The following is a 24915-nucleotide window of genomic DNA, read 5'->3' as shown; positions in this document are numbered from 1 at the left end:
ACGTGTAGGTAATTTTTTATGAAAAAGTCAGTGCTTATTCTCTTTCTTAGTACATATTGATATAAAAATGACCTTTCTTATAACAGTCAGATTTTTTTTGGTTGTAATCTCAGGGGGTATAGAAACAGGCAAAAGATCCAAGTTTACTATTTCTGCACCAACTGCCTGCTCATATTCTGGTGTATCCTCTGTGACTGTACATAATCTCACTATGTGGGCTTTTGTACCATAGAGAAGACTTCCAGATAAATGGATTTGAGAAATTGTACAAGGTTATTTTAGATGAAAGTAGAATTAGCACCTTTGTTTTAATGGTAAGGTAGTTCGTAATTAGTAACAACTGAAGTTACAGAGAGAGAGAGATGAAATACGCAACATGCATGCCAGATTTTTTTCTCCTAGAATCTTCTCTTAACTCCTCCATTCCTTTTTTTCCTGCGTTCTATGATAAGCTGGTCATTTCGTATCAATGTTTTCAAAAATTGGACTGTGATACTGTGCTAAGTTCTGGTCCTGTGGATTCTAGAGATTTGCTTGGTTTCTAAAATCTGGGTATTGGGAATGCTGATGGGAGGACAAAGTGTAAAATCTCTTTTCAGAAAAGACATGTTGCCTCTCCTTATCTGGGCATGTCCTTATTAAAGATTTGGAAATAGTGTGGTTAAAATCTTTGCCCTGAATCTGTTCTCAGAGCTTCCATCAGGGATGGAGCTATGTGCTGGTGGCACAGCACGGTGTGCACTCTCTGTGTGACACAGTGATCGTACATTGGCCTTGTCTTCGTCTGCTGCTGCCTTCTGCATGTGGCAATAGGATGTTAAATAACAAACTCTGCATTTCGTGTCTGCTCACTGCAGTAGAAGTTTTAAAATGTTTGCAAATTGCTCTAGGTCAGAGTGGTGTAAAACTTTGATAATACTGTAGATTTCAGCCTTGTGTTATCTGAAGGACCCTTATAAGTTGACAGAGGGAATAGATTTGTTTATAGAACATTAAACAGAAATAATTTGTTCATGAAGTTTTCTTTGTGTGTCTTCTCAAAAGAGATTCTAAAACAGGATCTTGTTTTTTTCTTCTTTAATAGAAATCTGGTAAAGAAGTACTGTCCTAAACGCTCACCAAAAGATGAGGAACCCAGGTAAAAATGTCCATTTCAAGTTATGTGTGTAAAAAGTGAAAACTAACTGTATATGCTGTCCTTTTATGGATTTTTTAAAGATAAAGTATTTAATTGGTGATGACAACAAAAGAATTGTGCTTGGCTTCTTGCAGTTCTGCTATAATTCTCAAGCATGTTTACTTCCATTGGTATTTTAATGTAGTAGACATGGCAGGTTGTATTTGCTCCCTTCCAAAATAATCTTTAGATAACTTAAATTTTGAAAGCAGAAGTTTAGCTTACTATGTACAGACTAGTATTGTTTTTTAAAGAAAAGCAAGTGTGTGTCCTTAGGCTTTAGTTTTTTGCTTAGTAATAGAGATTTTCAGTGCATTTTTATGGCAATACAAATGTAGCTATGCATCTCTATAGTGAGACATGAGTGTACACAAATTGTCATGTTATGGGCAAGAGGAGCTCTCAAAATGCTGATTTGCTTTGACTTTGGAGACAAAATAAGTGGATGTCTACTGGTGGAGGAACAATTTGTGCTAAACAACTTTATTTATCAAAAATGTGCTTGTTTTGCTGTCCATTCCACAGCCATTTAAAAATTTATTTGAAAAAGCACAGTATTTTTTTTTCTTTAGAGGTAAGTCTTAGGAAATAAAACAAGTGGACAAGTTTCAGCTTGCAGCCAGAGCACATACTGTGCAGAGTGCCTGAGAATTCACAGTAGGAATTCCTCTAGCTCTTTAAACTATGTAAAGATCCTGAGCCTGAGGGAATAGGCCTTCTAGTGCTAGAGTGGCATTTGAAATTCCCAAAAGCCAAGCCTATGGAGATGGCAGTATTCCACAATTAAAAGAGAGAAAGATGTATATTTTAATGTGGTGCCTGTTTTTTTTTTTCCCCTTTCTTCCCTTCCACACACACTTTCTACCCTTTGCCCCTCCTCTTCCCCCCTTTTCAGTGCCAGCCATAGTGGCACCTTACTTCCAGCCAAGAGGTGGGCAGGCACGCAGGCAGCTGTCTGCAGAGCTGATAGCAGCTTGTTCAGTAAACCCATCGGCATGCATAGCAGTGGCATGGTTGGCATGTTGCACCCGGAGAGCACCAAGCACATCATCTGCAGCAGGCTCAGCTCCCAGCCTAGGCACGGGGGTATCCCTTCCCAGGCTCAGGCCCCTCCTGGGCCAGCTTAGGAGATACCACTATACTACAGGGCTTGCCAGGTAGTATTCTTCTTCTTTCTTTTCCATCCACAAACCCCCTGTTCTTGTAAAACGTGTTTGAACAGACGTTGCAACATATAGTACATGCTAGGCTTAACTTAGGCTTTCCCAGCTTGTGTTTTACTCTAACTCAATTAGCATTAAGATAAGGTTTATTGTCAAATGTCTGTGTTTTTTTTAATTTAATCAGGAGTACAGGCTATACTAAAATAAGTATATTTTAAAAAGCTGCCTAACTCTGTGTGTGTGTGTGTGCTTTCTGTCAGGTTTACTTCGTGTATTGCCTTTTTTAACATCCTCAATGAGCTGAATGACTATGCAGGACAGCGAGAAGTAGTTGCAGAAGAAATGGGACACAGAGTGTATGGAGAATTGATGAGATACTCTCATGATCTGAAAACTGAGAGAAAAATGGTAATTTCTGTGGTTTTAAAGTTGAAAATAGCATATCAAAATGTATGCCTTTTAGTGAACTGATGTATTTGTTTACCCATTTTGATGAACATAGCAATACATAGGTTTTATGATACATTTATAAAACACATTTAAGGTTTTTATATAATATATAATGTTATATACTATAATACAGTTATTAAACCTAAAAATTTTTTTCTTGGGAAGACATTGTTTGCTAGACTTTTTTTTTTTGCCAGTGTACTACAGTATCTGGGATACAATTCTTGCATGTTGAGTAATATCTTCCAAAGAGTATGGGTAGCTTGTGGAAGATACTGCACATCATAGGCTGTCAACTAGAGCAGGGACTAATTATTGGTAATAATACTAAAAATATAGGCAAATTTAATTTATTTGTGGTGTTTTTAGCATCTTCAGGAAGGGCGAAAGGCTCAGCAGTATCTGGACATGTGCTGGAAGCAGATGGATAATGTGAGTTTGTGTTTGGATTTTATTCCTGTTGAACTTAAGTAAGATATACTGGCTGTAGTGGAATTGTTTTCATCTCTCTTGCTTAGATTTAATACTGAGGTATATTACTAAATATACAAATAATTTAGTAACATAATACAATTCAATGTATTTATAGTTCCCAGATTAAAAATCTCCTGTAAACAGCTTCTGTGTTTGTGTTTGAGAGAAGCCTTGGCTTTTATCCAGCATAACCAGCATAAAGGAATCTGGTTTTAGCATGGGTACAGACTTTTATTGCTTCTCCTTGGGCTACTAAAATTGATAGTTTATTTATATGAAGATGAAATCTTAAGTCACTGAATTTGACTTGAGCTTGAGGGCTTGTTCCAAGGTGTATTCAAGAATACCACTATAGACTATTGTATTTTTGGGAGATAGAATTACTGTTTAACAGATAAATGCAGGAAGTGAATGTCTCTAGGACAGACTATAAGCTTCTTTTTCTTGAAACAAATGCTTTTAAAGATAAGAAAATATAAAAATCAACCAAGTCTGTTCAAGATGCATTCTGATATTCTGGTTGTGTGTCTTAAAAAATTATTATACCTTTGATTCAGATTATTGTGAAGCAGTACTGCAGAAGTGAATTTCTGTTTTGTTGTTGTGGTCCCAGATGAGCAGGTTCTTGCTTCCCTATCATGTCAAAGAGTTCAGTTCATCATCAGAGGATCAGAATACAAGCATATGTGGTAGTTTTAGATGTTATCTCTTCACCAAGATAGTTCGCACAGTTCAGCTCAAACAATACAGTGCTGTATATTTACCTGAGTGCAAAGTCAGTCTTTTAAATACATTTAGATGCCTTTAAGGGACACACTCACCTCAGCTGCCTGACTTTGCTGTGAAGCAGGAGCTCAGTGTCTCAGTTGCAGTTTCTCTCTAGAGATGTGAAATTCTGCAACAGTTTTTCCTACAGCAGTTGTCTTGACAACAGCTGCATATAGAGAACATCAAGTATATTGAGTACTGTTGTCTGTGCTACCTGCAGCTGTGCCACTTGACATGAATACTGATGATGATTGTAGTGTAGATACGTCCTTCACACTGCCTTCAAAATAATTCAGTTGACCTAGTTGCTGTGCTAACAATGTGCTCCTTTAAAGGGACTTAGTGAATTTAAGGTACTTAAAAGGAAGCTTTGATATTTAGAATTCAGAATTAATGTTGGAAATAGTGGCTGTTGAAGCAGTAAGTTTGTGCCTTTTGTAGAGCAAAAAGAAATTTGAGAGAGAATGCAGAGAGGCAGAGAAGGCACAGCAAAGCTATGAGCGACTGGACAATGACACTAATGCGACAAAGGCTGATGTTGAGAAGGTAAGGGTGTGGTGGCTTTACTTTATTATCAATTGTATTTCATTTACATGTTAATCATCAGTACTGAAACAATATTCATTGACTGTGTGACATTGTGTGTAGAATATGGTTTCTTGTTATGTGCCAAATCAACGTTCCAATGAGATCTAAGCCAGCACATGAAAGAAGTGTGCTTCAGAATCGGGATGGTTTGGGTTGGAATGGACCTTGAGGACTCCCCTGCCATGGGCAGGGACAGCTTCCACTAGACCAAGTTGCTCAAAGCCCTGTCCAGCCTGGCCTTGAGCACTGCCAGGGATGAGGCATCCACAGCTGCTCTGGGCAGCCTCTTCCAGTGCCTCACCAACCTCATAGGGAAGAATTTTTTCCTAATGTCAAATCTAAACCTGCCCTCTGAGTTAAAAATCATTCCCCCTTGCCCAATCGTACCTGCCCTTTGAAAAGGCCCTCTCCAGCTCTCTTCTAGACACTCTTTAGGTACTGGAAGGGGCTCTGAGGTGTCCCCAAAGCCTTTGCTTCTCCAGACTGAAAATCTCCAGATCTCAGCCTGTCTTTATAGGAGAGATGCTCCAGTCCTCTGATGATCTTGGTCCTTGTTTGGACTCTTCCCAGCAGGTCCATTTCCTACCTGTGCTGAGGGCACCCCAGGTGGGCTCTCAGGAGGGCTGAGCAGAGGGGCTGAGGCCGCTCCCTTGAGCTGCTGGCCACGCTGCTTTTGGGGAGCCCAGGATAGGGTTGGCTTTGTGGGCTGTGAGTGCACATTGCAAGGCCCACAGTCCTTCTCCTCAGGGCTGCTCTCACCCCCTGCTCTCCCAGCCTGCGTTAGTGCTTGGGATCACTCCAGCTCACATGCAGGACCTGGCACTTGGCCTTGTTAAAGCTCATGGGAGCCCCTCTGGATGGCTGTGCTGAGTGTCTTCCTTTAACTGGCAGCTGTCTGCTGTTTGGTACCTCGTGGTTTATGGGATCAGTCACTTTTCTGGGTTTTAGGATACACATTTAGCAGTCTGCCTAAGGGAGCTACAGTGATCATTGCTTTCTCTGTATATAACAAATGAGGTTTTGGAGTATCAGTATATGTCAAGTCTCACATTCTTTATGTTTCAGTTATAAGGATGTTGGCTTTGATGACTTGTGACTACTGTTACTGCACAGTTGATAAAATAAAATGATGCTGTGTGTCACTGAAAAGTACAAGACATGTTTAACCTGGTAACACTTCCCTTCTAGGCCAAGCAACAGTTAAACCTGCGCACACACATGGCTGATGAAAACAAAAATGAATATGCTGCACAGCTACAGAACTTTAATGGAGAACAGCACAAACACTACTACATTGTCATTCCTCAGATTTACAAGGTAAAAGAATTAACAGATAAAGTATGTCTAATCCTTTTCTAATGAAGAAGTAGGCTTTAAAATTAAAAACTGGGTTTTTGGATGTTAGTGGATCATTTTATCAAGAAATTACCATAATCTTGAGACAACTTGTGTTTTTTCATGAGTCTGCTTACCATACTAATGCTTGGATTTCTAACTAAAATGCTTGGTTGCATTTTCTCCAAGATTTATACTTTATAGACTCTTTTTGTTTAAATATTTCTGAAAGGGTCTGCCAAAATAAACACTTGAGACGTCTGGGTGGCAGAAGACATTTAAAACAGTCATTCTAATGGGGGTTGGTCAGTAGTTCTGAGGATCCCTGTGAGTGTGTGTGATGCTCTGCCTGTGCTGAGGTGAAGGACAGCCCAGAGCTGACAGTGGCTGTGGTTTCATGGATCTCATGCATGGGTTAAAAAGGCTGCATTGGAAGCAGAAGTTCCAGCACCCTCCCAGCCCCCAGTTAGTCCTTGCTCCATCAGTGTTGCCAGCAATCCACAGGTCTCTCTAAACCAAGTAAAAAAGTTAAAGATCAATACTTTGCATCTAAAGTGGGGATTTCTTGAGATGCTTTATGTAACTATTAAGATTTTTTGTAACATTCTTTCAAAAACATGGACTTTGCAAAACTGGAAAACCAATTTGAAATAGTTGGGGTATCAGGTGAAGAGAGGTCGTAAGTGTGTTGGCATGTACCTTCTGCCATTTGGGAAATATGGGTGGGAACTGATACTGAGACAGGGAGTGAGGAAATGCAAGGTGAAACACTGGGTTTATTTGGAGGAATTCAACTTCAATATGCTTGATATTTTCCAGCAGCACAGGTCAGTTTGGTTTTTTTTGTTTTTTTTTTTTTTAATCCTTACTAGAAGGTCTAGGAAAAAATTACCTTGACTTATTAAAGAATTGTCTAATATTTTAACAGTTAAGCAGCACCACAGTAGGTCTGACTTCACACACTGATCCAAGAACTGCAGTCAGCTCCCAGCAGAGACAGATTGATCATCTTTGTAGCTTGCACCAGACTTGTGCTTTACTGCCTTTATTTCTCCAGGGTTAAGATCCATTATCATTGTATGATATTACTCATATTTTTTGAACACAGTAAGAGCAGAAAGGCCTAGTCCTGTTTTCTCTTGGGACTACACTTTATTACTTCATTGCAAGTATTTGGGGACATTCTATGGGAAAACCTTGGAGAAGTGTTTAGCATGTCTAGGTGGTTGTTTTGTCTTAGAGAGACAAAATTGAATATTATTTGAGACATCTGCCTCAGTGTAGATAGAGGAAAGATTCAACTTCTTATCCAGTTTTTGACAACCTGTTGGTATATGTTTTACTGATTTTTGGTTTTGTTTGGGGTGTTTTCCACATTCAGGTGAAAAGCCCAGAGCTGTTATCTTAATAGTATTTCTCTTGAATTTATTCTTTTTTGTTCTGTTCCACTAAACTTTGATTGCAAATCTTATGTAATGGTATTCTTCTCTTTATTTTCTTGCACACTGCTAAAGGAAATGGTTTGTATTTCAAATCAGTGTCTAAAGTGCCAATAATTTTAGTTTTTCTTATTTTTCCTATATTTTAAATAATTGGTATTGCTTGGAAGGTATAATAATAAAAGCGACATGGATATATTTATCACCAGAGAGGAATTCCTTGGAACTAGAAGGAGAGAGTGAGGAGATGTAGAAATCAGTAAAATTTCTTCAATGTGGTTCTCATTTTTGCATAAAACAAATACTTCAAACAGTTGCCTGTAAACACTGTACATGTGCTTTATAAAAGAAAAAGGAAAACAAAATCCCATCCATTACATGATTTTTAGAAATCAAAGAGCATGAAGTCTTCATAACTATTGTACTGGGCATCCTAAGACTGTGCCTGCAAGGACTTCTAAGTTCTGGTTTTTTAAGCAAATAAAAATACAGGGAAAGCATAGAAATTCTGTCCCACACTGTGGTGACCACAGTAACTGCATATGTCAGGATTGAGGAGGAAAAAAAACAGCAAATGAAAGCTTTATTTTATATTTCTTTGCACTTGCAGCAACTTCAAGAAATGGATGAAAGAAGGACTATCAAACTTAGTGAATGTTACAAAGGCTTTGCTGACTCTGAGCGCAAGGTTATTCCAATTATCTCAAAGTGCTTGGAGGGGATGATCCTTGCAGCAAAATCAGTTGATGAACATAGAGTAAGTAGAACTGAGTAACTTTTTAAATATGTGTGAGCAATTGAGCTGCTGCAGAAGCTGTGAAGAGGGGAAGGACTGACTTACCCTGTACAGTTATCTTCCTCTTATCAAATATTTGCTTCAAAGGTGTTGTGACTTCCATTTCAGCAGAAGGGACCACTTCTGCTTTTGTTGTCTGCTCTCTTTCTGCTTTATTGCTTTACTGTAATCTGAATATCTCTGACACATTCTCATTGGGTGTGATTTTGGACACATTATTTTGGTTATCTTAAAATATCCTCCAATACTGTGGCCATTATTTTCCCCTGCATGTGACATTAAAACATATAAAGGGTCTTCAGTTAACAAAGTATTCATTCTGTGTCCTGCTTGACTGCAGCAGGTTCTGTCCTATTTTATCTTACTACATCTAGTTTCTTAGTTCTGTCTTCATTTCAGTGCCAATGTTGTAAGATGAAAAGGTGGAAAGTAGTTTGGGCCTGTTTTAAATTTGTGGTAACCCTTGGGAAGTATTTGCTGGAATATTCTGAATAGCAGAGTATGCTTTGCTATACACTCATGAACAATGCTGAGATAAAAGAATGTTGTCTTCACTTGCTCTATCCAAAAGTGTGTGATGGGTTTGCTTTTTAAACTGCTTAATGTCGTGTGTTTAGGACTCTCAACTAGTGATAGACTGCTTCAAATCTGGTTTTGAGCCTCCTGGAGATTTCCCATTTGAAGACTACAGTCAGAATATTTACAGAACTATCTCTGATGGAACCATCAGTACACCAAAGCAAGAGGGAATGAGAATTGATACAAAAACTACAGTTGGCAAGGCTAAAGGAAAGCTGTGGCTATTTGGAAAGAAACCAAAGGTAACAATTAAGAAATTACTATTTGGAAAATTAAAATTTGAACATTGAGAGTGCATGGAAGCAGCAATTAATGTAGTTTTAAAACATCTTCCCTTTGCCTGCCCATGTCTTTTAAAGTATGTGTAAGGAGATCAGAAGGGTTGAGTAGGTTTGGGTGCTTACCATGGTAAAAATCAAGTTGTCAATGGGGAAGTTTTTCAGTTTTTCTTATAGTAATTTGTGTCTGGGAGCATTTTTAATAGTTATTTGATAAAAGTAGCTTCCCATTACTGTAATGTTTCTAAAATTCTGTAAAGACTTTCTGTAGTTGCATAGGAAAGGTATTAATTGTGAGTAAAAATAAGGAGAGGGGAGAGTATGCTTTGGAATTGGGCAGTCTTCAGATCTGTTACAGCACAAAAAGCAACCCCCTTCTCAATGTCACATTTATATGGAGAAGTGCTATACAGATTTTTAATGCAGCTGTTGCAAGTTTTGAAAACTCCCGAGATTTCTCTGAAAACATTAAAATTTATAATCTGTCACTGGTAAAACATACTGTGGAAGCTCCATAAAGGTAAATGTACTAGAAGAAATATTATTAGGAACTAGGTAAAAATATTCCAATGCTCAAGAAAAATTGAAAGCATTGAAATTACTACTTTGTTTTCTTACGAGTTACAGTTAACACTTCCTGTGCAAGATGCCTTTGTGGATCAACAGAAGATTGTCAGTACATGCATTTGCTATATAAATGAATGCAGCATGTACATATTTAAATTTATTTATCTTTATTTAATATTGGAGCATATCAGTGAGCTGTTTTAATGATTCCCACAAATTTTTGCGAGATTATTTTAATGCTCCAAGCCAGTTTCTGTCATTTATTACAGGAAACTATTCTTCGGGCTTCTTAATGGCAGAATTTATTTTCCACTTGATAGTATTCTGAGAGAGTAGGTATTTACAGAAAGGAAAGATCCAGCTGATTTTTTATTCCATCCTCAGTATATGCTGTAACTCCAGCTGTGTGTTAAAACTGATTGTTTCCTTTTCATGCAGTATAATTAATGATTCCTAGCTTGCACTAATACATGGACATATATATTGCATTTGTCTGCAGAGGTGGGTGAGATTCAGCCTGTTCTGAAATTAGTGACAATTGCCAGTTTGACCACAAGACATCTTTCTGAGAGTTTGGAGAGTTATATAAGTGTACCTTGGTTTCAGCCTGGACCTTGACATTTGCTGTAGTTTATAGGAAATCCCTTAGTGTGATGACAGCTGAAATAAGCTGACAAGACTTGCCCTACTCTTTCTTCTCCCCAGTTCACTCACTGTGTGCAGCATTCAGGGAGTCAGCCTTACTGGTTTCTCTGTGGAGTCACAGGTGTGACATGTGTGTGCACATACTACATGCATCTCTTCCCTAAGGACCTGCATGAAATGAAAGATTTTGTCCCTGATTTTCACCTGGTTTTGGGGAGGAGGGAGGAGTGCTCTACAAAACAGCAGCTGGAAGCAAAATATTTACTGAAAGTTACATATTTAATTCCAAATACTGATCACATGTTTTAAAATACATTCTTAAATTCTCTATTATAAAATCAGTTGGTTTACCACAGCTGGGGTATTCATGGGGGTCTTTGGACCTTCATTTAGCTGAAACTATGGCTGATCTCGACTTCCAGGTTTTCCTTTACCTATTTTTAATATTGTCAAAGACATAAAAGCCTTTTGTAAAGGGAATGAGTTGTGCAGCAGTGGGATTAGAGGGAAATTGAACTGGGCAAGAATAGCAGAGGCATAAGAGACAAAAAATGAGAGAAGCAATTTGAAAAAAGGGAAGGAGGTTCTTTGGGATGATATTAAGAATGCCATGCAGCCATTGTGTCAGTCCAGCTTGACTATAGAGTTTGAGAATACTTTTTGTTTTAGTCATTCCCCATAGATGGACCAAATATTTCTGTTCTGGCTAACCTGGTAGGGTGCCTCAATATGTAGGAGGAAGTAGTGAGCAGAAATGCTTGAGCTTCCAGGATTGTAACTAAACTGGCAATAGCAGAGCTGTTTTAAGAAAAGAGACAGGGAGCTTTGGGATCTTGTTAGGATCTTGTGCCAGTGTTGAGGCTAAAGCTTCCTTCCTTCTCTGCAGCAGCCCAGAACTCTGAAGATTAATTCATGACAGAAACCTTTTAAACCCAATACAGTTATAGTATAAATGTGTCTGGAATGTTACAACCTGTTTCTGTGTTGGATGGAAATTTTATTTTTGTAAGACAGAATTTTCATTTTAAAATCACTTTGAACATTTGGCTTATTTATTGCTTTCTTTATTTCCACATTAGCCACAATCCCCACCCCTAACCCCTACTAGTTTATACACATCCAGTACTCCTAATGGGTCCCAGTATCCCATACTCTCCATTGAACCAGTGCATTATTGCATGAGTGACATAAAAACAGGGAAGCCCAGAATTCCTTCTTTCAGAAGCCTCAAAAGAGGGGTAAGTTTGATAACAAGTTGAAATGCATGATGGGCTATGAGCAGTGTGTTTGTGATGTGGCTTTTCTAATGCTCTTCACCCTCATTATAAGGCTTACTTAGTTAAAAGTAACATGTCAGCCATAAGGTCAGTTTTAGGATACTTTGTTTCATACTATTCAGAAGTTGTCAACAGATTAACAAGAAATTAAAATAGAAATATTCTTTATCACATTTTAAATGCTTGTGCCTAAAAAAAAGGTGTTATAAAGAGGGTGCTCAGCATGTGTTTGATTTTCATTGTTGTTCACATTCACAAATGTTTTCCTACCATCATGTAACACATATTTTCAGTAATTGATCATTGGATATATGGTTACCACAAAAATCATCTGACAGATCCAATGTCTTATTTGCTGACTTTGAAAATAGTAGAAGTTGATTACAAGACACTGAACTAAGAAGGGAGAATTTAATTCCTTTTGTACATTAAATGCTATAGATTATGGCGATGGCAGATTTTGAAATACTGATTTTTTTAAAAAACATTACAGCATTAATGTGTTTTCTGATTAATTAGTTGCTCTTGTTTGTCCTGGTTTTTTTTGGTAGAATTATTGAAAAAATTACTACCAAATGCCACAGAGACTTATAAATTAATTTACTAATACAGTGGCATATTCTGCAAATAGAATTTGTCTGGAAGCCAGTAAAGAGAAATATGAAGTGGTTTCCTAGCAACATTTATGCTGCTAGTGATAAGTGTACTGTTACTTTGCTGTTGTGTCAGAAAAGCACAGGCTGCCCAGTTCATGTTGTTTAGTGGTATTTATTCATCCAAATAAAAAGGTAATTGGATGCATTTGGTTGTATATAATAAATAATGTTTTGGTATTTCAAGACAATATGGACTTGCCATCTCATGTGCATCAATAATGGTTGACTGTTGTTGTCATAATGTGGAGATCAAGGTACAACAATGCTCTCTTGCAGTAAAGATACAGTTCAGAGGCTCCCTTGTTGTCATTGTGAAGCAGAATGAGTTACAGTTAAAACTTATTCTGTTTATCTTAAATCATGTTGTGGCATCTAATTTCAGGCCCCCAGATACCTTGGAGAGAGCCTTCCTAGCACTGCCATTTTTTAGAAAATCCCTGTGTTCCTCTAAGTCTGTGTGGTGGGCAGGGTCTCCTTTCCCTTCCCAGCCATTAGATCATGATTGGCTCTGGCTGTGGAGGTGATGCCTTTTCTTCAGGGCTCAGGGAGGAGCTGCCTGGGTTAGGGAGCTGGTGGAATGGCACAGGCCTTGATTACACTTTGATTTTGTGGATCACTACAAGTACTGACTCCTGCCTCACCAATCATCACCCGGTAGTACCAGTAGTTCTAGAACCTCTTCTGAAAGGAACGATCATATAACTATAGAGTGCTAATGGAAAATGAAGCCATATCTTTATTGATTTTTAAATACATTCTTCATGTTGTAAAGTTGAATTAATAAGTTCTTTAAATAATTTAAATTTAATAATTCTTTAACATTAGGAAGCATCACTAGGGTCCTGCAGATCTAGACTCACTCCAATGTGCCATAATATTAAAGACTTTATCTCTGTAAAATCTTCAAAAATGAGCATTTAATTTACATATATTCTGAATTTCCTTGCAAGCATTTTAACAAAGACCACATAATTGCATATTTTTAACGTCTTTTGAACTTAAATGTATACTAGACTAGTAATGAATTTTTTTTTTGAATCTCATTGATCAGTCTTATCTTTATAATATACAATATTAAATGCTTAATAGTATGTGATGCTGTTTCCCATGTGTTTTGTCCCTGGAAAATTATTTCCAAGTGGTACTGAAATGCAGAAATACCAAACCATAGAATGATAGAAAGGTTTGGTTTGGAAGGAACCTCAAAGATCAACCCCTGCCATGGGCAGGTACCCCTTCCACTAGCCCAGGCTGCTCAGAGCCCCATCTAACCTGGCCTTGAACCTACCAGGGATGGGGCATCCACAGCTGCTCTGAGCAGCCTGTGCCAGTGCCTCCCCACCCTCTGAGTATAGAATTTCTTCCTAACATTCAATCTAAATCTATCTTCTTTCAGTTGAAAAATGTTCCCCTTTGTCCTGTGACCATCTGCCCATGTAAGATGGTGCTCAGTTTGCTTCTGCTGAGCTTTATCTGTGAGCTTTATCTGTGGCATCCATCAGCCAGTGAAGCATCCTGGTCATTTTATTTAACAGGCCCTGTACAGGATCTCAGTCAAGGTGCTGGAGATCACAGACCCTCCACTCTGTGCTTCACATAGTTCATTCTCCTGTCATTTCCCAGAGCAAGAGCAGCAAACAGTAGCTGTAGAGTAGGCATTTACAGAAGGTGTAAGCCAGTGTAGCTGTGTTAGCACTGCTGGTACCTGCTGCTGCTTCTCCTTTGAAATATTAACAATTCCAGACAGTGTTAGTGCTTAGAGAGGTCTGTGCTTGATACCACTTGGTACATAAAATATCTGCATTATCAGCAGTGATCTGTAGACCTTAACAGAGTTTTATTGGAAGACTCTTTGTGAAGGGAACAGGAAGTTTGTTGATGTAATTTTGCATCTCTGGACTTCAAGATTCCTACCAAAGTACTGTTTGTGAAGGTGCTTTATGTCCCTCATTGCTAGCAATTCTAATGTGTATGTACCCCAGGCAGCCGCCTTAAAAATTGCTCAGGGTCAGAAGTGGAGATACCTGTCTTCTAAGTTGCTTGGTGTTTCTCTGGAAAGGGTTGTCCAAATCTTTAAAAGCATGGTAGAGCTTCAAAATGCTGGGAATGTTAAAGCCAAGATTCAGCTCCTGGCACCCATGTTTTATTTGCTTCTTCTAAGGATAAAGGCTTTACTCTTTACATGTATTTATTTTTATCTGGACTAAAACAATTTTAGATAACAACAATGACCCAAATGCTGTTTTCAGAAAGTAAAATTAATTACTTCTGGACTTTAAAAATGTCTCTGTTTATTCTAGATCTGCTGTGATAATAAACTAAATACATTGCAAAAACTGCATTTATAAGAGTGAATGCAGTGGATTTTGAGCTATCGTTAAAAAAATTTTTGTATATGGCTGATCAGTCCATCATCATCAAATTCTGCTATTTTGTGTAATGTTGGCTGTGTGTGTGTTTCTTTTCCTACAACAGAAGGCTCAGCCCTTTATTCAGAACACTAAAATTCAAAAGTAGTTTAATGAAGTTGTGTGTTAAAATTTTTTAAGTTAAAAGTACCCATTATCACCTAGTATTTTTTAATCAGTAATTCTTAAAGCAATTATTTTATTGTGCTTACAGTAAAATGTATTTTTTATAAATGAAAACTTCAATCCTTAAGTGGTTTTAAAAAATACATTTTTAGGCATTAGTCACTTTGGTAACTGGTCATTGCATGTGAATAATTTCCCGTTTCTTTCTGTTTTCAAATGAACTGTGCAGTGGTCGGTGAAGATGGTAAGCCCGTGTGCTGATCTGTCTGCTGTACTTCTGCTGAGATAGCATGAAAATAATCCTCTGAAAGTGTTTCCATATCATAACTGCTTTAAGTCAGGTGCTGAAATACATCTTCAGATTTTCCACTCATATGCACAGTCTTCTTAATCATCCATGCTTAATGTAAGACTATTAGATTTGTGATCTGGCTGCAACTAAATCTGCAATTTTGGGACTTTTGAGTTGACCAGTATTCACAAGTTAGTCATGATGGAAATACTTGGTGATTTTTCTTTGTTAGGAAAATTGTTTGAGCAGCATAAAATATGTATATGAAAAGATTATGAAATTTGTCTAATGAAGAAATACTGAATACTACACTCCTTTGAATTTGGAAGAAAAATTTGCAGGGAAGGATCTTTATGCTTAGAAATACAGGACACTGTTATATTAAATAAAATCATGCCTTAATATTGTATTGCAGGGTAAATCAGTAAAAAGTCACAAAAAACCCCCTCTGTTCTTCTGATTCATTTTTAGGATACTCTGGTTTAAACCAACGTGTAAGGAAGAATGATAGAGAGGACATGATTGTATTTTTGTTTCTTTGTGGTGTATTCCACTTAGCAGTGTTTTCTTGGGAGACTTTCTGAAGGGAATAGGAAGTTTGTTAATGTCTTTTTTCATCTCTGGACTTGGAGAGTATACACAGTGTGTATTCTTCTTCCTCCAGAAAGAAAACCCTTGTTTTATTTTGAAAACCTATCTTGATTCTCCTTCTTTTACCATGTCTTGTATTCCCTTCTCAAAAAGTAATGAGATTGATTTTACAAGTGCAGAAAAGTTGAGAGGGTGAGAAGATCCAAAGGGGGGGTGTTGGAAACTTGGCATCTGAGCCCAAGGCTTATGTCAAAGTCTGAACAGTCAAGTTTCTGTAAACTTCCTTCTTGACAAAAGAAATGCTGGCCAGTTTGGTTTGCCTCCATGGAGGGTAAGTGGGTTTCGTAGGTTAAAACCAACTTCCTTAGGCAAATGGGATTACAGAAACCAACCAACCAAAAAAAAAAAAAACAAACAAACCAACCAACAAACCAACTCTTTGGTGAGTAAGACATGTACTGTATTTCCTTCTTAATGCTGTCAGTGTCTGTCACCCTGAGGGGAAGAGTTTTCACAACAAACTTGCAAGATACATTAAAAAAAAAATCTCTTCCCATGCATTTCATACCCAGGCCCTTCTATCCTGCTCATTATAATCCTGGCACAGGTTCGCAATCAAGTTTGCAAGTCTGGGTTCATAAAATAGGTGGTCTTAAATTGGCTGGTTTATGATTTTTTTTTTTTTTTTAAGTTTGGGAAGTAAGAGGGTTTTTTTCCCTCCCTAATGTTTTTGGTTGTTGGTTTTTTGTTTCTTTTTTTCCTGTATAAAAAGGTGACTTGGAGTATTTGAGCAAATTTTGAGTCAAATAAACAAATTTAAGTAATAATTTTGATATTACAAAGGCTTTTTTCTGTGCTTTGTGAACCAGTTTTACTTGAGGTAAAATTCATCAGAACTTTGTAAATTTTTATATGTTTTCTAGGATTGCTAAAGTTCTGGAAGAGAACTATAATAGTGCTTTGGAGTGAAGATCCAAATTACAGCATTTTTCTTTTGATACCATCCAAATGACCACAGAACACAGTCCAGAGAAAGAAACCATTTATATATATGTGTATATATATTATATGCACATCGTAGATTTTTGTTGACTCAAATTATTCTGTCCTTTCTTAATCTTCTTTAAGTGCAGTAGATGTAAGAGGAGGTATATGACTTCAGAAAAATAAAGTCTAGAAATTTTGAGTTACCTCTGTGAGCCAACTGCTACAGAAGGCAGAAAGCACCTTGAATGAGTGACTCCACTCTGGCAGCAAGAACATGCATTTATTCTGTGCAGTCTTTTGTAGAGCTGTCTGTCCAGTAGAGTTTTTAAGAAGGTCCATCTGCTTCCAGTGAGCACTGTCCATGTGTGGGTTTGTCAGTTCAGCTGCCCAGACCTGTGCATGTGGTAGTTTGTTTCATGGGATTTCTGCTTGCAGGGCCCTGCACTAGAAGATTTCAGCCATCTCCCTCCAGAGCAAAGACGCAAGAAACTGCAGCAGAGAATTGATGAACTTAACAGAGAGCTACAGAAGGAAACAGACCAAAAGTGAGTGCATTTTTTGGGGGGTTCTGTCATGGTTCTCTCTCTGTTTTTTTTGACATCCTCTACCTAAGCCAACAGTGCTCAAAAGCTAGGAGACAGGCTATTAATAACCTTTTAAAGTTCATGGTTTGTTGTGTGTAGGTTCTGTTAATATTGCTTCCTTCTGCTTTACTGTAATACTCATTTTGATTCTAATACTGCAAAGGGAGCATTGGCTCTAAAATGGTGTTTTAAAAGATGTGTCAGTTGAGCAAGATAGCTGCAACTTCATGCTTTAAGAGCAGAACATGACCAATATTTAGGAAATTGTATACAGCAAACAGTATGGAAACAGTACTGGGACTGGACAGGTAAGAGTCAACAGTTGGAGTCCTTGTGTGCCTGTGCACAGCACAAGAAAGGAAAGCAGAAGGCTGAGATGACAGAGTGGGAGAAGGATTTAGGCATGGTATGAAGACCAGCAGTTCTTCATTGACCACAGTTCAGGATCTCATGCACATTATTTTAGCTTTAATGAATCAATACTGGTATATTAATTTTTGTAATGGTTTGTATGTTTTTAGAGATGCCCTCATCAAGATGAAGGATGTTTATGAAAAAAATCCACAGATGGGTGATCCAAGCAGTTTGCAACCAAAATTAACTGAGACTATGAGCAATATGGACCGTCTGCGGATGGAAATACACAAGAATGAGGTTAGATTCTAAAACAGTTTCTTGGAAAATGTAAATGATTGGTACAATTGTACTTTGCCATACAGATTTTAAATGTAGCACCCAGGAAAACCACTTGATTGAAGAGTAGATGTCCTGATACAGTTTTTGTGGGGTGCTGTATTTTCAAGTATGTTCATCTAGCCAGAATAAAGATGTACATGATTAAAGATATAAACTGTTCAGAAGAATATATTATTATTCACTTATTCTGAAATTCACATGTAATTAAAGATTTTTTCCTCAGGCTAGTATGGAGAATAGGCTAAGCATAAATGATAGATTCATGCTTTGTGTGAAATAATTATGAGACTTGACATCTGACCGCAATCTCTGTGTGGCTGTGAGCTGTCTGCAGTATGATGCATTTGTTCAATGTGCTGGTTTAGAATCAGTTTTTCTTTGACACCAACATTTGCCTTTTTTCCCCAAGGCCTGGCTCTCTGAAGTCGAAGGTAAAGTAGCAGCCAGAAGCGACAGGCGGCACAGCAGCGACATCAACCACCTTGTCACCCAGGGCCGAGAGAGGTCACTATTCTGTCTCCACTGCTTTAGATCCTGTGCTAGTCTGTACAGCTCTCTGCAGGTTACAGGAGTGATGGCTGTTACTTATCCTCCCCGAGTGGATAAATTTCCTTTCCTTCTAAAGGACAATCTTAAGGGGTTCTGACTTCTAAAGGTCTCTTCTTGCCATTCTGGTAACATATAAAAATAGTCTAATTGAAACACCTGCTCATTACTAGCAGTGCCTTTTCAACCTGTCTTAATTCCATTGCACAAGGCTCACTAGTTTTCCATGTTCTGTGGAGACAGGTATGTCAAATTTATGTTTGTTTCTCGAGCAGAATATAGTGTAAGCTTTTGCTAGAGTTTTTTCAGTAATCACCTGACAGTAATATTGGAACTGCTAACAGGAATTGCAGTACAATATCCATGACCTGCCCTTTCTGTGATGCATCGATGTTGTGAGTTTTGGAGCCAGGAACTGCTCTGAGTCCTCACACTCCCATCATTGCATTGCAGCCCTGAAGGGAGTTACACGGATGATGCCAACCAGGAGGTTCGTGGTCCCCCACAGCAGCACGCTCATCCCAACGAGTTCGATGACGAGTTTGAAGATGATGATCCATTACCAGCTATAGGACATTGCAAGGCAATATATCCATTTGATGGTAAGGTTAACCACGTGCACTGAGATTCTTCGACTGTAAGGCATGGATGATTTGTTATAAAGACAGGTAAAAGGATTTAAACAAATTACATGTGTGAGTAACTAATTGATTAAAAGATCAATGAAGGTACTTTATAAATTATTTTGATTCATGAGCAGTACTTGTGCTGTTTTAAGATAAATATTAGCACAGCTGTTGGAAAATACTCAGCTTTACAAATTGGGACTGGATTTTTTTTCTAAGTCTGTTTGGCCATATGTTCTCTTGCACAGATTTTTCATGCTTCCTGTTTATATATAATTTGGAAACTATGCCTTGGGAAAAAGATGACTTGAAATTCTGTCTGAACAGTAAGAATTCCTTGCCTCTTGTTCTTCCCAGGTCATAATGAAGGCACCCTAGCGATGAAAGAAGGGGAAATTTTGTACATTATTGAGGAGGACAAAGGAGATGGGTGGACAAGAGCTCGAAGACATAATGGAGAGGAAGGCTATGTGCCAACATCATATATAGATGTAACGCTAGAGAAAAACAGCAAAGGTGCAGTAACCTATATCTAACAGTAAAACTGGCAGCTCTCAGTTGTACATTCCCCAGGGAAAATAGTGGAAAAATTGTAAGTTGTACAGACTCATGGAAAGAGTTACAGAATCAGAAGTCAGCAATGATCTGTTGTTTCCATGGGGAGTTAGCTGTAGTTCTTTCAGAGATGACCACATTAAATTATGCATCTAACACTGGTCTGTAATTTTGACCAATGTCTTCTGCTTTCCTGCTTTACAAAGCACTAAATCCAATTCAGCTATTGAAATGAAAAAGACCAAGATTCCCGCTTGTTCTGTGGAATTCTTAGTTTTTATAGAGAACTGAAAAAATACTTAAGATTTAAAGATCTCTAAGATTTACTGTTCCCACTTTTATGACTTAAACTGTATTCTTAAAACAGAGATCTTTTTCCTCTAATAACTAACTGAACTCAGTTACTGAAAATTATTAATTTCCTTCCTTAGCAAATACTTGGCAGCTTTCACTTCTTAAACAGGAAAATGTTTTCTGATTCTGAAAGTTCAACAAAAATACTCAGGAAAAAACATTATGATTAAGAAGGACAGAAAGTCCACTGACCTATCTCCTTCCTTTTCAGTACTTGTAATGTAGAATGTTCTGTATTGGACATGATGTCATTGTTTTAACTCTAGATACCTTGAACAAACAAAAAAAGATCACATGTAGTGCTTGATGTCTTACTGGAAACTCTGTGCTCCTGATGAGGGAATGATTTTATACTCTTAATCTGTGCCTGTAAACTAAGTCTTTGAATTGTATTGCGTTTAGTCTGAAGACAGTGTCTTAAATGTACAGTAATTATCCTCATTGTTAAATCACTGAGGATTGGAAGCTGCATTGCACAACTTGATTACTGGAAAAAAAAAAGCTGATTTTGTATTTCTAATGAGAATTTGTGGCATTAAGTAGAAGGCTAATGTTTAGCCACTGAGAATGGCCTGTTAGAACTGAGCACGCTTCTCTGTCTTCTAAAGGCCTTCAGTAACTTTGTTCTTTTCTTTTTCCTCTTGGACTGCAGGTTCCTGAAGCGGGTTTCTGAGAAAATGGGCGAGATCTTGAAGGAGGTTACATGCAGCTGCTGGGGGGGTGGGGGTGGGGAGGGGAGGGGTACTAGACTGGGAGGCCCAAGGGACAAGCTAGTTGCATGAATGCATGCAGACATACATTTAGTAGTCACTAACATCTTAGCATCTCCATATATAGGTAAGGATGTACTACAAAATCTTCAATTTGTGCAGGAAAATAAGAGTTCCATAACCAGAGCAAAAAGGCTACTGCTCCTAAAATTGCTTTATTTTCATTGTCCTAGGTTGTCCCAAGTGCACAAACTATATTTTAGCTTGTGCACCATTTTAATTTTCTCAAAGATGCTCATTTCCAACTCACTTTTATTGGCAGTCATTTAGAGCCCTGTGTCAGTTTTCAGTCTGCCTGTGCCACCTCCATGCTCGCCGTTAACCTCCTCCTGCATGCCTAGGACAGTCAGGCATGTTCTGAGTAACACTTTGCCATCATTGCTCATCTTGTTTTGTAACAAACCATTTTCTTTAAATATCTTCAGCACTAGAGTTTCATCCCAGTATCCATGTATGCTGCTATAACAATACCACTGCAACCATCATTACATTCCAGATGTTTGGCATAACTGATAAGCGACTGTAAAGTATTTTGTTAATTTGGGGGAATAATGCATCTCAGCTCTAGCCTACAATGCAATCAAGAGGAACTCCTAGAACTGTGGTCCACCTTCAGCCCTTCAGTAACCTGTTGTGAGCACTGACAGCCTGGAGCACAACCAGAGGATTCACCACTGCAAGTTAATGACTGTTTTCCAAAGTCAACCACTTGCCATTCAACTGCTGCCTTAAACTAGAGTGCCTAAATCTGTTGTTTGCCAACACTACCACTTACAGTATCCCACAAAGGGCTTTGTGTCTCAGCTCTTTCACAGTGCTGCAGCTGCTGAGGTAGCCACGGTAGGTGTTTTCTAGAGCTCTACTTTACTGGATACATGGTGCATCCATGAATTTTATACATTGAAACGTGTATCTCTTCATTTGACTTTAATATTTTTTTAAAAGATTTTTATGGAAACTGTCTCTTAGTTTTTCACTATGACGTTCCAATTTCAATTACTGCAGTGCTAGTCCATTTCCAGGTGATGCTTCATTGTATGGACCAGGTGACATTTGAGTGAAACTTCGTAATGATCTTTGTGCACTTTTACTTGTAAACAATTGAAATTTGGATATGTTTATACGTGTAAATATAGTTGTCTGCAGTGCCCCTATTGCTGATGTTGTCTTGCCTCCCATTTGTGGTTCTATTGATAAATACATCATATCTGATTGATTAGGGTGGTAAGAATTAGACTAGAGATGTTGGGGGGGAGGGACACTTACATCAACACAAGCTTGTCAACCCAGCCACCTGCTGTTTGGCAGTGTATTATGGAATAATAATTAAAACATCCTGTTTTTCTGGGGTCTGAAGCAATATGTGGATGCAGCAGTGCTGGATTCTTTTTCATTTCAGTGTTATTAGGAACTGTACTACCAGTAAAACTGAATTTGAGTGACTTGTGTAGAGGTTTATTCCTTTTGTTATGTATACCACTATTACACAGCTTGACCTAGTGTATTATGGGGCCTATTAAACTCTAAAGTTTAGATTTTTGGAGCTTGTATACAGGGTTATTTATATAATAATGCGACATTACTCAATACTGACAAAACTACTTAGGTAGTTTTTTGGGTTTGGGCTTCTTGCGGGGGGGGGGTTGTTGGGATTGGGGTTTTTTTCCTTGGTTTTTTTTTTCCTTTTAGTACTTTTTTTATTTTGGAGAAAACTCAGTGATCCTTGTGGGTCCCTTCCAACCCAGCATATTCTGTGATTCTGTAGTTCTGTGAAGAGGAAGAAATGTGATCTGTGTATTTTCTGGTTAAGGGCCTGTGGTCTGCCTGGCTAACAGCCTTGGAGGTCAGTAATAACACTTCCTGGTAAAAGACTAAATGTTCTTTTCACACTACTGTTTGTTTTTCTGAAACCAGGATTTGCTTCCTTTGGAGGCAGGTTGCTTTCAAGAGGGACAGTGCAACTTGTATGAGGGTTATTAAACATAGGAAAAAGCATTTGTACTTGCACAGCTTATAAATCACTTACTCTAAAATTTTGAACGTGAGTTGTCTTAAAAAATCAATCAGACATTTTCCAGTAATTTTTTAATCCTTTTTTGTGCACATGTTGATTTCCTAAATGTTAAATGCTTTGTTTAAAAATAGTGTTCTCTGTTGAGAATATTTTCATGGAATAAAAAATCTTTTCATGGTCTAAGTAATTAGCTTCCCCATTTGTCTTCTGTTAAGCTTGACAGGCACATGTTCAGTATGAGGTCTGTAAAGTCTTGTTCTGGAGGTAAAAACCTCTGCTGTGATTGTAGCTAGGAGGAACAGATCTGGGGCTGGTTTTGTTGTCATCCTACTCCAGTGCTGTAAGAAATAAGCTTACTGACAACGAGCACATGCAGCTCTGACTTAAATATTTGTACAACATCTCAGGACAACTCTCTGTCACCAGTTCTCTATATAACAAAGTGGGATTTGCTGCTAAGACTCTTTGTATAACGAACTGTGTGCATGGTGATTTCCTGTAAAAAAGTGGTAACACCTTATGCTTTGTCTTCATCCAAGGAAAAAGTACTTACTTACCAAAGTGATTCACCTCAGTAAGTGAAGCAAGTTTAATACATACATACACCCACATTTACTCATGTCTGAAAGCATTTTAATTATCTGGATTGTTTGTTCTTGCCATTTCATCATTCATTCCTGGCAGCATAGCTGTTGTGCAGGCCCCAGCAAAAGCTGAAGTACTACAGAGGCTGTCTTAAAAAAAAGGGGAAGTTGTCCCAACACATACACAGCCTGCTTTCATAGGCACAGTGAAGTCTGAGCCTTCTGGTTACAGATAAAGGATCATTTCTGCAACTTGCAGTGTTTCTGTGATTTGTAAATATGCAAATTATTTTCCATAAAGATACACTTCACAATTCTATCTACAGTGGTTTTTATATTCATTAAAGGACTACTATACAACAAATTTCCTGCCATGTCAGATAATTAATCTATCATTTTATTTACACTATATGCTTCATCTTAATATTAAGATGCCAATGCCCTTACTCCTTGGCATCATTAAAACTCCTTGGCATCACTTTGGGGAAATAAAGGGATAACCTATTTAGAGGGATCACTAAATGACTTGGTGACACAGTAAATAAATAATTTGTTTAGAAATCAGTAGTTTTAAAACAAGTGTGCATTGTGCAGTTAAAAGTTCTAAACATCTTGTGAAATGCAAGAAGTTTGTACAGTATCAAATTGCCATAAGAATGCTAAGGTTATTTCAAGTATATCACTTAAATAGTGTTTCCAGAGTCTTAAATACTTAATTGTTCCACCAGCCTCACTGGAGGAGGCTCCAGTTTTCGGGAAAGTGCAGTTAAGATCCGGCTGAATTTCTCGTATCTCTCAATTTGATTAACTTGCGCTCCTTTGCTGCCCCAGAGCAATCTCATTTGAAATTCTGTCTTGAAGATTTCACTCAGCTCTTCATCTGGCTGGAAACCTAGTAGGTAAAAAGAATCCCACAGTATCACCACCCGGAAATTTTTTTTTATTCTGTAGAAATGGCTTTTAAACTGTCTTCTCTCCAAATAAGCTGCACTGGGTTCTGTTTGCACAATGATTTTAACAAGCTCATTAAAAAAAACCTTTCCAGCTTTGACATTCTAGTAACACTGATGGCTCTAAGGACACTGGGATAGGCTAGCCTTGCTCAGTTCTAATGTCTAGAATTGTCATTGCAGGCAGACCCTCAATATCATTACTGATGTGTACATGCTGCCTGCAGGAATTGCTGTATTTCTCCCCATTCCCTTAACTTTTCCACTGCAAGTTTGAACAATAAAGTCACATTGTTAACATGCTGCTGCTTTCTGGCCACAATCTCAGTGCTGCAACTTGCACTGTTGTAAAGACTCTTAGGGGGTAGTGTTTTAACTGTAATAATCAGAGTAGGAATTTTATCTTGTACAGAAGATAGGAAGTTATCCTCAGTCTGCACTGTACTTCTGTTCAGTTGCCAGAAGGGTCAGCATATTGAGTCATGAGAACTTAGAGTATGTTTAGCAAAAATGCTTGCTGTAGTGATGAGTAATTTACTGTCTGCTTTTAAACAATATTTCCTGCAGGACACTTGGTGCTCTCTCAGCTCCTGCCAAAGAGCAGGATTTCTCTCTCTGACCTGCAGGGGCCCGTGGCAGG

The 24915-nt window shown here is 38.0% G+C and overlaps 2 protein-coding genes across 6 annotated transcripts in view; one reads left to right on the top strand and one right to left on the bottom strand.

The window, feature by feature from the left end:
- FNBP1L (formin binding protein 1 like) overlaps positions 1-22169 on the top strand; it is a 52170-nt gene extending 30001 nt beyond the window's left edge. Inside the window, exons 3-17 of one of the 3 annotated variants that reach the window (XM_054285779.1) lie at positions 1085-1138; positions 2601-2748; positions 3160-3222; positions 4474-4578; positions 5809-5937; positions 8005-8151; positions 8808-9011; positions 11339-11497; positions 14956-14970; positions 17032-17141; positions 17702-17834; positions 18286-18380; positions 18876-19024; positions 19406-19564; positions 20610-22169. In XM_054285779.1, coding sequence (XP_054141754.1) covers positions 1085-1138; positions 2601-2748; positions 3160-3222; positions 4474-4578; positions 5809-5937; positions 8005-8151; positions 8808-9011; positions 11339-11497; positions 14956-14970; positions 17032-17141; positions 17702-17834; positions 18286-18380; positions 18876-19024; positions 19406-19564; positions 20610-20617 — 1678 coding nt within the window. In that variant the 3' untranslated portion in view covers positions 20618-22169. Of the gene's footprint in view, positions 1-1084; positions 1139-2600; positions 2749-3159; positions 3223-4473; positions 4579-5808; positions 5938-8004; positions 8152-8807; positions 9012-11338; positions 11498-14955; positions 14971-17031; positions 17142-17701; positions 17835-18285; positions 18381-18875; positions 19025-19405 lie in introns of all 3 variants that reach the window. The other 2 variants (XM_054285778.1, XM_054285780.1) reach the window with 2 other exon arrangements.
- A 1137-nt stretch (positions 22170-23306) lies between these two features.
- BCAR3 (BCAR3 adaptor protein, NSP family member) overlaps positions 23307-24915 on the bottom strand; it is a 61732-nt gene continuing 60123 nt past the window's right edge. For all 3 annotated transcript variants that reach the window (XM_054285768.1, XM_054285769.1, XM_054285770.1), the window contains one exon: positions 23307-24217. In XM_054285768.1, coding sequence (XP_054141743.1) covers positions 24030-24217 — 188 coding nt within the window. In that variant the 3' untranslated portion in view covers positions 23307-24029. The remainder of the gene's footprint in view (positions 24218-24915) is intronic.

The sequence above is a fragment of the Melozone crissalis genome, unplaced genomic scaffold (assembly GCF_028551555.1).
Source record: "Melozone crissalis strain CALT ecotype California unplaced genomic scaffold, PUWL_Pcris_2 ptg000045l_1, whole genome shotgun sequence".
Classification (NCBI taxonomy): Eukaryota; Metazoa; Chordata; class Aves; order Passeriformes; family Passerellidae; genus Melozone; species Melozone crissalis.
Note: the sequence above shows the minus strand (reverse complement) of the source record. Positions and strands in the feature narration are given on the sequence as shown.